Below are 13,472 nucleotides of genomic sequence, written 5' to 3'. Positions count from 1 at the left end.
TCGTACCAGCTATTTTGTGAACCCCAATTCTTTCGGGGCATTATCGTTACTTTACAGTCTTTTAGTATTTACAAACAATCAGTATTTTCAGTACTTCATTAGAGGCTTCATAGACTAAAGTCACAGTTAAACAAAGTCATATACTTTTCATATTAAGCAATATTGGCTATATATATATTTCAGACTTACATTAGAGTTTTCGCACTTTGATTTATATCATTCAGACTTTCAGTATATCACCATGTGTTAGTTTATCTTACGCATTCAATATGTTATGATATCACATATTGATTCAAGCAGCTAGTTGGTTCGCTCGGTCATATGTGGTCAGGCACCGGTGTCGTGTTACGTCAAGGCCTAGGTTCGGAGATTATATATAGATATCCAAGCAGGAGTGTTATGAAATATTATATTATGGTGGATGTCTATAACTCCTAAAAGAGTAATACCCACTACTCTTCTCCATTATCTCCATAACTTCCACTACTCCACCACTTATGGTTATAACTCCCACATCTCCATAGCCATCCCCTTGATCACCCCGATGATCCCAATGGTTAATACCATGTTTAAAGTAACCTTATTGTAAGCTTCTATGAAACCCTATAAACAGAGGTATCAGGGATTATGTAGCCTATACACTTGGGAAACACTTGATGAAATAAGAAAGTTCTCTCTTTTCTCTCTACATCTCTTGTCTATTTTCTTGTTTTATATTTGTTGTTTTGAGTTTAATTCTTAACAAGTACTCCCTCTGTTTCAATTTAGATGAGGTAGTTAGACTCGACACGGAGTTTAACGAAAAATAAAATTCAAATACGTTTACGAGAAGGTTTTATCGAAAACGTGAGAAAACATCGAGAAAACAACAAATATTTTTTGGTTTTAATCATGCGACATAGAAGGAATAGGAAAAGACCCTATAGAAATATTTTAAATTTATAACGAATCAGTCGACCTGGTCTACAAATCTATTCTAATTATCAATGAATTCCGCGAATTTTAGGTGGAATGGGGATTGTAATTCTTTCTAATTCTCGAGGTATAATGATAGACCGCGAGGCTCGACTAGAAGGAATAGGTGGAGAAATTTTGTGTTATATCTAGTAATCCTTTTAATATCCAAATTGGATTCGAAACTTGACTTTTGAAACTTATGATTGTAAAAGCATAAGGGGTAAAAGTTTTGCGGGGCCATGCCATTTATGTGGTTATAAAAGCTTGATAAAATAAGTAAAATAAAAAGTTTAAAGTTATTATTTCTAATTTCTAATTGTAGAAATGTGTCATTATTTTTTGAATGGACTAATAAGGACATCTAAAATACACTTTGTACCTTTTCTTTTTTATTTTTTTGTTTGAAGATGATTTGGGTCTAGTGACCACCCAAACCCTCGAGCCTTTTCTTCTCCGTCATCTATCCCCGACTCGTCCATCTCTCTTTCTCTCTCCCTGCAACACTGTTCTCTCCGAACCCTAAAATCCCCTCCCTGCATTCACTATTCACTTTGTTTCTCATTTGACTCTTCAATTTCCACTCTCTCTTGCTAGCTCTTCCGTTTCATTTCTCTCGAATCGATCCTTTCTTTTCTGAATCTTCTCTGACACAAAGGCCATGGCCGAAGGAAAGCTCGATCTCCCTGACGATCTCCTTTCCTCTAACCCTTCCGATCACTCCAAAGGTTCTCTTTATTTTGTTTATTCTTACTTTGTATTTTAATTTCGATTGGATTCGAAGGATGATTGTCTAATGCTTGATTTAGGGGTTATTGATCTTGTATATGAATTTTAAACTTCGTGCGATGCTTGCTTCAATTGAGATACAACTTGAATTCTAGGGCTTCAGATCAGGCGCTATGTTGCAAAATGCTGTTTTCTCTGTATTTAGTTGTGTCGATTTGCTTTCTTTGAGTGTGTGAGATGTATCAGTCCGTCAAGAGAAGAAAATGATGCCAATTTCTTCACTCAAAATACAGTGTAGGATTGAGCCTTTAGGTTAATGTTAACTGGACTAGAGGCATTGCTGTTAGATTTGCTTCTCATAACATTTTAAGATTAATAGTTTACGAGTGTTATTTATCTGTAGGAAGTTGTTGATTTCTCACTAAAGTGTCATGTTCTTCTAGTGTTGGGATGTTCTATATATTAGTATATTCAGCCCAATAGCTGCTAGTAGTTTTTCATTATCCATGCAAAGTCTTTGCTTTTTATTTTGGGAGTAGGAATTCGGTCCCATTTTATCGTGTTTTACAGTTGCTAAGAAACATCTGCAGGTAACGATGACAGCAAGCCTTTCATGGTCCAGCTTGATATTTCCAAAGGTAGAATATTTTTCATTCTTGATTCTGATTGCGTGAGTGCTATTGATCTTCCTCTGATTCTTTTTTACCTTCTCACATCACTTTAGATCAAGCGATGGTGGACAGCAGCATTCCTTTGTCTCCACAGTGGCTTTATGCTAAACCAAGTGACACAAAGATGGTGAGTTTTTGGTCATTTCTGTGTCAAGCTTACATGCAGAGTAATGATTTCCCTATTTCTGCTATACAATGGATAATTTCATGATACAAACTATTTTTGAAGGTACAGATTGAGTCAATGGAAACTTTTGCATAGTTATTTTTGGACTTTTGGAACCTAAGCTCTGCTTTTGTGGCACTAACTCTAATAGAATGAGTTCTCAAAAAAAAAAAAAAATCTCATTACAATGAATTTTATTTTCATTTTCACCTATTATTATTTCGAATACTTAGAGAGATGGTTTGCAGTTTGAGAGGAGTCGCAGATTCTTGTAAGACCAAGTCGAGATGTGGATGTAAAGTAGTCCCACCTGGAGTTACAACATGATCTTGAACTCAATAGAGCATATAAAATAATTTTTAACCTTAAAAATGTTTCTTCGACATGATTGATACATTTTTACTAGCTTTGTCTATGATATATATGAATTGTACTTGATCAGCCGAAACAAAATTAAAAAAACAAAATAGTTTGTTCCATTTGGAAATTCTCCTTTCTAAGTTTACAGGGCACCCTTGAGAATTAAGTGTTTTGTTGTTGAATTAGACCTTGTGATCTTTTATGGTTTTTAATGCCCATCACCCAGAGGAAATACTTTCATCCTGAATGTCCATTAGTGGTGGTCTCATAACAAATCCAAGCTTTAAAATTGATATTTAGTATTTAGAATCTGTCACCGTTGATCCAAGCTGTCCTTATTTATCTGAACAAAAAGAAGCTAGCTTGAAACAACCTGAAAAAAGATTTCCTATAAATTTTGGCTGTATTCTGTCACCTTGTGGCATTATTTCCTCCTAGACTTTTGTACATATAAAATTCTTCAAGTGGCAGTTACCATTTTCTGCTGCTGTGTTAAAGAGAACTCAAGAAAATTTTCCTACATCTGCTACTTTCATGTTGTGTTCATTCACCTGTGATTTTTGTAAGATTTTTTGGATTTCCAGTCTTTTCTATGCAAATATCTCACGTGCCAGAGGTTACACTTGCCCTATTCTGTTATACTGCTTAAAGTTTTTCTTGTAAAGTGTTTTCTACCCGTGTTCTATTCACGATAGGAAATGCGTCCACCGAGCTCTTTGTCACTTGGAAGTTCTGCTGATTCAAGTCAAAAGGAGGCTTGGCGTACAGATATGCCTGAGGACAAAAAGGATTGGAGAAGAACGCCAGTGGAGACTGAGAGTGGCCGCCGGTGGCGTGAGGAAGAGAGGGAAACTAGCTTGCTTGGTCGAAGAGAACGAAAGAAAACCGATCGTGATGTTAATAACCGCAATTCTGGGCTTGATACAAGACGTGATAGCAAGTGGTCTTCTAGGTGGGGTCCTGATGGCAAAGAAAAAGAAAATCGCAGTGAGAAAAGGATAGATGTAGATAAGGAAGATGTTCATCACGATGGTCAACCATTTCTCGCTAACCGTTCTGTCTCGGAGCGGGAGTCGGATTCTCGTGATAAGTGGCGTCCACGCCATAGAATGGAAGGTAACTCTGCTGCTACAGGTTCCTATCGTGCTGCCCCAGGCTTTGGACAGGAAAGAGGAAAAGTAGAAGGGTCAAATGTGGGATTTAACTTGGGTCGTGGGAGGTCTACTGTGACTATTGTAAGACCTTCCTCTGGGGGTGCAATTGGTGCTTCGCCATTTGAGAATTCTGTTGCTGGAAAACCAAGCATCTCAGCTGGCATATTTTGTTATCCAAGGGGGAAAACTCTTGACATATACCGCATGCAAAAGCTTGGCTCATCTCTTTGTAGCATGCCTGAAAATATGGAAGAAGAACCCCCAGTTACTCAAGTAATTGCTATTGAACCATTAGCTTTTGTTGTTCCTGATGCTGAGGAGGAGGTGAGCTAAATCGGTTACTTCATTTAATCAAACTTGTCGGTTTAGTGTTCAAGAAATATTTGATACCATAAATTTACTTGATCATTCTTACAGGCTGTCCTCAATGACATATGGAAAGGTAAAATTACTGGTAGTGGTGTTTCTTACAATCCTTCTAGAAAGGGTCAATCAATAGATGATGTCACAGGTAACTGTCTTTCAAACACTGTCTTTGGATGCACTACTGAGTGCTACTGCTATCCTGTCCATTATCTTTTTGTTGGAGTAGGAGCACATGATTCTCTCTGATTGTTTTTGTACTTCCCAGAAACTGGGGATACGGAGCCCAACAATCCAAAGCAGGGTGCTCCCTCTGCTGATGTCACTGAAGAGACAGCTGATAGGTTACTGAAAACATCAAAAGGTGTTGAAGAAGCCAATGCCTATAGCTTTTCTTATGAGAATGGTGTCAAGGTCAGGTTGGATGGTGAGTAAAGTATTACCTCTGTTTATTTTGGAATTAATTATTCGCTCTTCTCATCAATATAGCTTTACCTGTTGACTTCTGAATCTTAATTTAGGTGGAGATAATCATGAAGGACAGAAAGAGAAAGTTTCTGAATCTATTACTGCAGATGAAAGATTGTTGACCAGGAAGAGAACTGTCAATAATGACTGCTTGAAAGTCATTAGTGGGTCCAAATCTGATACTTCTGAGGTCAGCTTACCAGAATCAGGAGTAACCATGGCCCCTGTCTTTGAGAACATCCAACAACATGTTGCCTTTGATGTCAGTTCAAAGGTTCCTGATGATTCAAATTCCCTATTTGCAAAGTCCTCTTCAGAAATCTACTGGAACAACCTTCTGGGAAGGGGTACCCCACCTGAGGAGTTGAGTTTGTATTATCGTGATCCACAAGGCGAAATCCAGGGGCCATTTCTTGGAGCTGACATCATCTCATGGTTTGACCAGGGTTTTTTTGGAACTGACTTGCCAGTTCGGTTGGAAGATGCCCCTGAAGATTCACCTTTCTTTGAACTGGGGGACATAATGCCGCATTTGAAATTTGGACATGAGTATGTTGGTGACATCAATCTTCCTCAGGTAGAACCATCTGCTGTACTAGAGGGGAAGTTGGACTCTGGTTTACATTGCTCAGCTTCTGTTTCTGAGATGGTTGGTTCTGCTGCCCTGGATGGCTTGAGCTGGCCGGCATCTGATTTTGATGGCCAAAATGGCCTTGGTGGACATCGTAATCAGTCAGTACCTGATCATCCAGCTCGTCAATTTAAACCGCCTTATTTACAAAATGAAGAGTTTCATGATTTCGTTGCTCAAGACGAAGGTTAGTTAGCGTTTTCACTTTGGATCCTTATTTTTATGCCAATGCATGGCCTCTGGTGGCTTTGGAGGAGAGAACGTAGCCTCTTTCCTTGCAAATAGGCCATCAAGATCTTGATCATTAATATTTAATGCAGGTGACCTTTATCTGTTCTTTTGTTCTTTTGCTATCTGATTCATTACTTAATGGAAATCCATTTGCAGAAATTGTGTTTCCAGGAAGACCTGGAAGCAGTGGCAATCCTATTGGAAAAACTTCAACAGGACCTACTGATCCTTCAAATATGCATCGTGCAATTCCAAATGCAATGACTGGGGGTCGAGTTCCAAATCAGGAAGAGCCACTGCACCCACTTGGTTTATTATGGTCAGAGCTTGAAGGCACTTCAGGAAAGAGTGGTCCTATCTCAGATGTTCCATTTAGTGGAGGTGGTCAGGATCAGATTCTAAACCCTGTTGCTGCAAGGGTTGCGCCATTTGGTGCTAAGATGGAACCAGCCTCTACTGTCGAGACATGGGCTGATGCTTATAGAAGAAATGCTGTATCAGAACCCAACTTATATCAAGATGCTACAGATGCCAGCCACTTGTTGCACAGGGACCACGAACTGAACCGGTTTGAGTTGGCAGATAAGCTGTTCTCACAACAACTTCAACAACAGCATCCTAATAGTTTGATGTCCTCTCATAATAGTCATTTAAATGAAGCAATGCTGGAACAAGGGGCAAACTATAATTCAATACACCAACCGCAGTTGGCGAGTCAGACTGGGCAGGACTTGGAACACTTTATGGCTCTTCAGCTGCAGCAGCAGCAGCAGAGACAGTTACAGCTTCAACAACAACAACTGCAACAACAGCAACAGTTCCATCAACAGCAAATGCTACTGAAAGAGCAACAGTCCCATGCAAGACAGCTGCTTCTTGAACAATTATTGCAGAGTCAAATATGTGATTCAAGTCGTGCACAATCACGTCTTGGTTCTATTAGGCATAACAGTGCTCTGGAGCAGGTGTTGATTAAACAGCAAATTCTGAGTGAACTGCAACAGCGTTCACATCTTCCCCCAAGACATGCTGAACCATCTATTGAGCATCTCATTCAAGCAAAATTTGGTCAAATACCGCGTCAAGGGCATCAAAATGATTTGATGGAGCTCCTATCTCGGGCAAAGCATGGACAGATGCACCCTGTGGAGCATCAAATCCTTCAACAGGAACAAGTGCATGAGAGGCTAAGGCAACGTTTGGAAATGGAGGAAGATAGACAGATTGGTTCTGTCTGGCATGTAGATGAAACTGGTCAGTTTCTCCGAAATCCAGCTGTTGCTCGTCGAGCCAACTCTGGATTTGGCCCATTAGATATTTACCAACAGCAACAGATACCCCTTCCTGAAGAGCATGTCAGTCATCTGGAAAGGAATTTGTCAGTGCAGGATAGATTTCAGCGGGGTCTCTATGACTCTGGATTACTGCCTTTAGAACGTACAATGTCAGTACCTGGTGGTGGTCCTGGTGTTAATTTGGACGCTGTAAATCCTCTATTGCATGCACAAGGTTTAGAAATGCAAGATCCAAATTCAAGAATGCAATCAGCTGGTCATATGCCTGGGTTCTCGACTGGAACCCACGCGCAATCTCCTCACCATCCTTTGTTTTCCAATCAATTTCATGCTCCGAATGCAGATACAATTGAAAATCATTGGCCTGAAAGAAATGGTCAGTTACCAGTTGATTGGATGGAAACTCGGATGCAGCAACTGCATCTTAATGGTGAGATGCAAAGAAGGGAATTTGATGTCAAAAGGGCTTCTGAAGATCAAAGTATGTGGATGTCAGCTGGTGCTAGTGATGACAGTTCAAAGCGATTACTTATGGAGCTGCTCCAGCAAAAATCTGGCCAGCAGTCAACTGAGAAAGCAGAAATGACCAGGGGGGTTTTGTTTGAGAGGGGCTTTCACTCTGGTCAGTTTTCCAGGACAAATGCTTCAAACTGTTCGTTCAACCCTCTTTTGGACCAGGATACGAGTCTAAACCAAGCCTTTAGTGTTGGGTCATATGGTTCTAATTCAGGTTTGCCACCACATAGAGATCACGTAGATGAGATTGCCAGTAGTCTTAATGTTGGTGAGAGATTGCCCTTCAAATCTCATTCTGGAGCTTTATCTGAAGTTGAACCTGTCTTTTCCAGCATCAATGATGCCTCTCAGGTAATTTACAAGATCCTATAGGCATCTTATATGTGGTGGCAATGAAGATGTGCTCTTACATGTCAAGATGGTTATCTGCAGGTGTATCTTGAGGCTCGAGAAAGTATCGGTGGGCAAGCTGGTGTGATGACTGTAGAGGGGGAAATGCCAGTTAACTTGCTTAGCAGGCACAGTTCACTTGGGACTGGAGGTTACTCTCCCTCCCTCTCTCTCTCTCTCTCTCTCTCTCTCTCTCTCTCTCTCTCTCTCTCTCTCTTTCTCTCTCTCTCGTTGTGTGTGTGCATATATCCCTTTATCCAAAAGAAATTTTATTGCTTGAAAGATTTTGATGTTTTTAAATCATCTCAGGTGGAAATCTTGACTTCTACAATGACAAGAGTGATAGAGGGGATTCGGTTGCGGAGGAAATTCCGAAGGAACGGTAAGTGCTATCTTCTGCTTCTTCATGGAAAGGAAAGGATTTATCATTATTGGTGTCATTCTGATGGGCATAGTTGGTAGTTTGGAAAATGAAGTAAAGTTTGTGCTTCAGCAGCTGCAACAATTTTATTCGTATAAAATGCTCTGGAAGAGGAAACTGCTAGTTGTAATTCCTGAAGCAGTAGGATTTATTGCCAAGATTCTATTACAAAAAGAATGTTCTCTTATTATAGAGTAGGCTGGCTTGCTTAGAAACTGAATTATTGTTTCAGTACTGAACATTTTTGGTTCTGATAATTTCATTCTATTGCCCACCATCTTCATTTTACTGATATTTATAATGGTACATGCATGTATAATCTTTCTCAAGGTAGTGGTAAGTTCTGCGTACACAGTTACACACTACCCTCCCTAGACCCCACCTGTGGGATTATACTGGGTTTGTTGTCTTTGTTGTACATGCATGTATAATCAAGTGCTGTTATGGAGCCTCTTCACTAAAGGCGTAATCAGATAATATGAGCATTGTCACTACTACTAGGTTTCAGTCTTAGGAAAGGTGATGTTTGGGCACCGATTTGATTGTTCAAAAAACTTCTTCCAAGTTCTGTATGTTTAAAGGCATCACTGTCATAACTTATTAAAATAAAAGGTATAACTGTCATAAGAATGTGGAAATTATTTTGTTATAGTAGTATTTTCACCCTCCAAAACTGTGTAGCCAAATCTGTCTGATCGCGGCCATGCTCTCACAAAAGTTTTCGGTTGCTTTTTTTCCCTTCCCTTTCTTAAAAGGTTAATTTTTTCATTTATCAGTGTATGGTGTAAAAATCATGCCATAGATAACACTTTCCTGATATGTAAAAATATGTTGTGATATTGCTTTCCTGATATGCATCTGTATTTTGTTTTTATTTGGTAGGATGACTGTGACATCAAAAAGGCTGGATAATATCTTGCTGAAGCGTCCACCTGTCTTACGAGTTTCTTCGACACAGGAGGGTCTATCTGATCTAACTTCTGATACCCTTGTGAGAAGCAAAAATCCTTCAGATGCCATGGCTTCTGAAAGTAGGCTGTCTTTCTCCTTTTTGTTGCAAACTGTCTTCTGATTGTCTTGATTTTACTGTGTTTCATTTCTATTTTGCACCTTGAAGACGCATGTGAGGAGTGTACCAGTTATTTTTATCTCTGCTATTCCCATTGTGGCACTTGTAACAGTAAAATTCCCAATCCCCTTATGCACAAATTCCATCTATCACGAATTGCTTATCATCCTCATTTTAATTCTGTTACTAGTGGGCAAGAGGGAAGCGGGAGGTAATGCAGCAAATCAAGTCCGTGACACCGTGACATCTGGAAAGAAAGATGTGCGCTTCCGACGGACTGCATCTTGTGGTGATGCTGATGTTTCAGAGACATCATTCAGTGACATGCTTAAGAGTAACGCAAAGAAGCCAGCAGCTCAGGAGGCACATGCATCAGAGGCATCGGATGGAACACAATGTGCCCGTAGTGGTAAGAAGAAAGGAAAGAAAGGAAGGCAGATTGATCCTGCTCTTCTTGGGTTCAAGGTTACAAGCAATCGCATCATGATGGGTGAGATACAACGGATAGAAGATTAGTGGTTGTACAGTTGTAACTTGTTAGTTTCCCAATTTCTTCTGCTGTACAGATTAGAGTCATCTGTAAAATTTTCCGGTCACATTCTTTTGTTTTACTCCATCCCATTTTCTTTAGGGATGGCTGGTGAGATATAGCTAGCGTTAGGTAGTATAGCCAATTAGTTGGGATGAGATAGGAAAAAGCTTGTATAGATTGATTGGATCTTTATAGATACCAGCTATCAAGTAGAGCAGAGGCAACGTAACAGAGAGAAATGTTTTCCTTTTTGTTTCTTCCTATCTGATGTAGGAAATTGATGGCCTTAGCCGATATGATAAGAGCAAAAAGCTATACTAGTAATAAGCTCCTAAACTAAAAAAGGTGCTTGGTGTTTTGCGTTCCACTTGGTGAAACCCACTTTCCACTATCACGACCTTCGTGCTTATATTTTTATTTTTTATTTTCCCTTCATTACTCTCTGTTCACTAGCTAGTATTTCTCTTCTTCAGTTCCTCTCTTAAATCCATGCACTCATACACGGGACTAAGACTAATACATTCTGTCAACGTGTGCAAGAGTGGGAGTAATTATGTTCAAGATCCATCATTCTTTAATGTTTATCACTCTCATTTTCCAAAATTTTGTTTTCTTATCTGGCCGTGTTTTGTACCCGCTAGATTTGTATAGGAAGCTGTTGATGAGAAAGTCTCTATACTCTACTCTCCCAAAACATATCATAAACAAAATAACAACTCAAATATTGAAAAAGTAGTAACCTAAGCAGATTAAACTTCTTCAGATACGTCCACAGCATTGTTTCAGATACGTCCACAGCATTGTTTCAAGTGTTAGGCTCTCTGTCGTATGATAACTATTTTCCAATGTTAAGCCACAGGTTAGACTACGTTATTGCCTATTTGGTGACCAGCCCATCGAAAAATTTGTAGGCGCAACATGTGCGGTTTGATGCGAACAAAGACTGTTTTCTACTGATAGAACTATCTGGATTGAACAAATTGAGATAGTGGTGTAGTTGGTTATCACGTTAGTCCAACACACTGTAAGTGTCCGGTTCAGTCTCGCGACGCCATTCTATTTTTGTCCTGCCTCACTGTACCTTTCTTAATGGCAATGCCGATAGAGTGTCTAATTTTCCAAGTCATTTTCAAGCAACGCACAGACGAAAACCCGTGATATTTTCCAACAATGGCGGCTGCATTCGCCACAGTGGTGAGTGCTTTTACATTTTTTCGATCGATTTTAGTTAGTCACTGGACAACTCAAAAACTCTCTCGTCTCTCCTCAGCTTTATGTTTTTAATTTCTCCACTTACTTTAAGTTACAGTCAAATATCGGTTCACTTTCAGCTCCACAAGGTTTCGTGCAAACCCTACTACATTTTCTTATACATTGCCTAGTGATGCATCCCTATCTTCGTCAAACTGCTTCTCTGGCTCGCTGCGTCTTGCAACTTCACTTAATCATTCGGCTCTGAGAAAAACCTGTCGTCTACCTAGTTTAGTTCGAGCCGCGGCGCAGGTCTGCTTTTTTTTTTTTTTTTTTCCTTCCCCACTAACTCACATCTGGCCTCTTAAGGTAGATTAGCAGAAACTTATTTCTGCCAATAAAATACTATAAATGACCATTTATTATTACTTGTGTGACGCTAAAGATCTTTAATTCATGTGCTCTCAAATAATCTGCTTGATAAATTGCTTAAAATCTCGTCTTATCTCCCATCTACACCAAATTGATAGAGGCAGTCACCTGTGTGAGAAGACTGACCTCTACTTACCCGACACACCTCAATAATATGAAAAAAAATACACGAAAAAGCATTCCACTTATGAATGTGCAATAAACATTCAAAATAAGAATGTACACAAACATTCAAATAATAAGTTTATGCAAATAAAACTTCTTTTTATATTCAAAAAATAATAATCATTTGTGAACATCGGAAAAAAATAAATTAAACACCAATGACTATATAGGCCCACACAGTCCTTGAGATCTTGCACGAACAAAAATATGCATTTCTAGAAGTCGACTGAGTCAATGGTTCTGCAACCATTTGTGCAGATACACTTTATGTTCATTTATTTGCGTGCAACCATGTCTTTCATAAAATTGACTTTAATATCAATATATTTGGCTTTAAAATTATCTAGGGTCCTTGGTGCTTAAAATATCAGCTTGACTGTCACAAAGACTGTCGCTAGATTAGTATTAACTGATGTACCAACAAACGGTCTAGGCCCCTTTTTTTAACCAAACAATTGATGCGCTACTGAGAAGAGAGCCACAAACTCAGCTCCCATCAAGGATAAAGCCAGACTGACTACTTTTCATCTGCTCTATGACATGACGTCATTATAACCAGAATTCATATTTGGAGGTGGACCTAATCTTATCCATAAATCCTCCACAATTAGCATCAGTACATCCCTTCAGTTGTTGTCATGCCCTTATTGTAAAATGCATAATCAGAAATTCCTTTATGGTACCTCATTATTCTTATAACTGCTTTATGATGTGCTGGGTCAAGATTGATTTCATATTTGTTTACAAGCCTATTGCGAAACATATATTAAGTCTAGCAAATGTATCTTGTATTAGACTACCAACCATACTGCCATAAGACACTCTACGCATTTGTTTTTCTCTTATTTTTGGAGTCTTAAGACACAACCTAGTATACATGGCATTGTCTTTGTCGATTGGAGTTTTGCAAAATTTTGAATCATTTAAAGAACAATTTCTTTAAATATTTTCTTAAAATCTTTATAATTTCAAGAGTATATGCGTCTTTACCTTTATCTTCATCTCCAAGTGAGACGATAATAAGTTCTTTACTCCAAATTATTTTTCATCTATCAATATGTGATTAACATATAATGACATAACTAAAGAATTGCTCTCAGATATTTTTATTATAAACATAATGATCCCTTATGACTTGTGGTAGAGCCATTAAAAGTGGTCACACTAAGGAACATATATAATTTGACTTGAAGATTATTTGAGGCTATTACAAGATTGCAAAAGTCTACAAATCGTATGTTCGTGGACCTTTGGATGAAACTTCAAGTTATTCCACATAAAATTCTTCACTTAGTTCTCTATTGAATGGCGGCCTTTACTTCCGTTTGATACAATTTTATATCCAGAAAAATAGACAAATAGAGCTGATTCCACATAACATGTGAGAATGAACCGTCATCGTCATTCCCTTCATGCGGCGCATACCATTAGCATCAAGTCACTTGCTTAACTTTAAAAAACCATTTAATTTGTGTTCTTTTAGAAGACCAACTAGTTCTTGAACTTGGTTGATTCTTTTAGACTTCATTTATTCTTTCATTGCATTTATTTATTTATCCGTTGAAACACTACTAGAATTCCTGCAAAAAGCGACCAAACTTTAGCGACCAAAATTGGTCTGTCAAGAAAAGCGACCAAAGTTGGTCGCTAAACTGGTGAAAATAATAAAATAATAATTTTAAATAAATTAGCGACCAACGTTGGTCGCAACTTGGTCGAAAATTTTGTCAAACT

General features: G+C 38.7%; 1 protein-coding gene across 1 annotated transcript; it reads left to right on the top strand.

The window, feature by feature from the left end:
* LOC109225546 lies at positions 1,370 to 10,268 on the top strand. The gene is made up of 12 exons (XM_019390252.1): positions 1,370 to 1,682; positions 2,274 to 2,321; positions 2,408 to 2,481; positions 3,576 to 4,358; positions 4,452 to 4,545; positions 4,666 to 4,824; positions 4,919 to 5,683; positions 5,884 to 7,889; positions 7,971 to 8,079; positions 8,238 to 8,310; positions 9,232 to 9,380; positions 9,609 to 10,268. The coding sequence occupies exons 1-12, from the start codon at positions 1,616 to 1,618 to the stop codon at positions 9,932 to 9,934; spliced, it is 4,653 nt and encodes a 1,550-aa protein (XP_019245797.1). The 5' UTR covers positions 1,370 to 1,615; the 3' UTR covers positions 9,935 to 10,268.

This window comes from Nicotiana attenuata, chromosome 5 (genome assembly GCF_001879085.1).
Source record: "Nicotiana attenuata strain UT chromosome 5, NIATTr2, whole genome shotgun sequence".
Taxonomy (NCBI): domain Eukaryota; kingdom Viridiplantae; phylum Streptophyta; class Magnoliopsida; order Solanales; family Solanaceae; genus Nicotiana; species Nicotiana attenuata.
The sequence above is the reverse complement of the archived record's forward strand: the minus strand, read 5'-3'. Positions and strand labels throughout refer to the sequence as shown.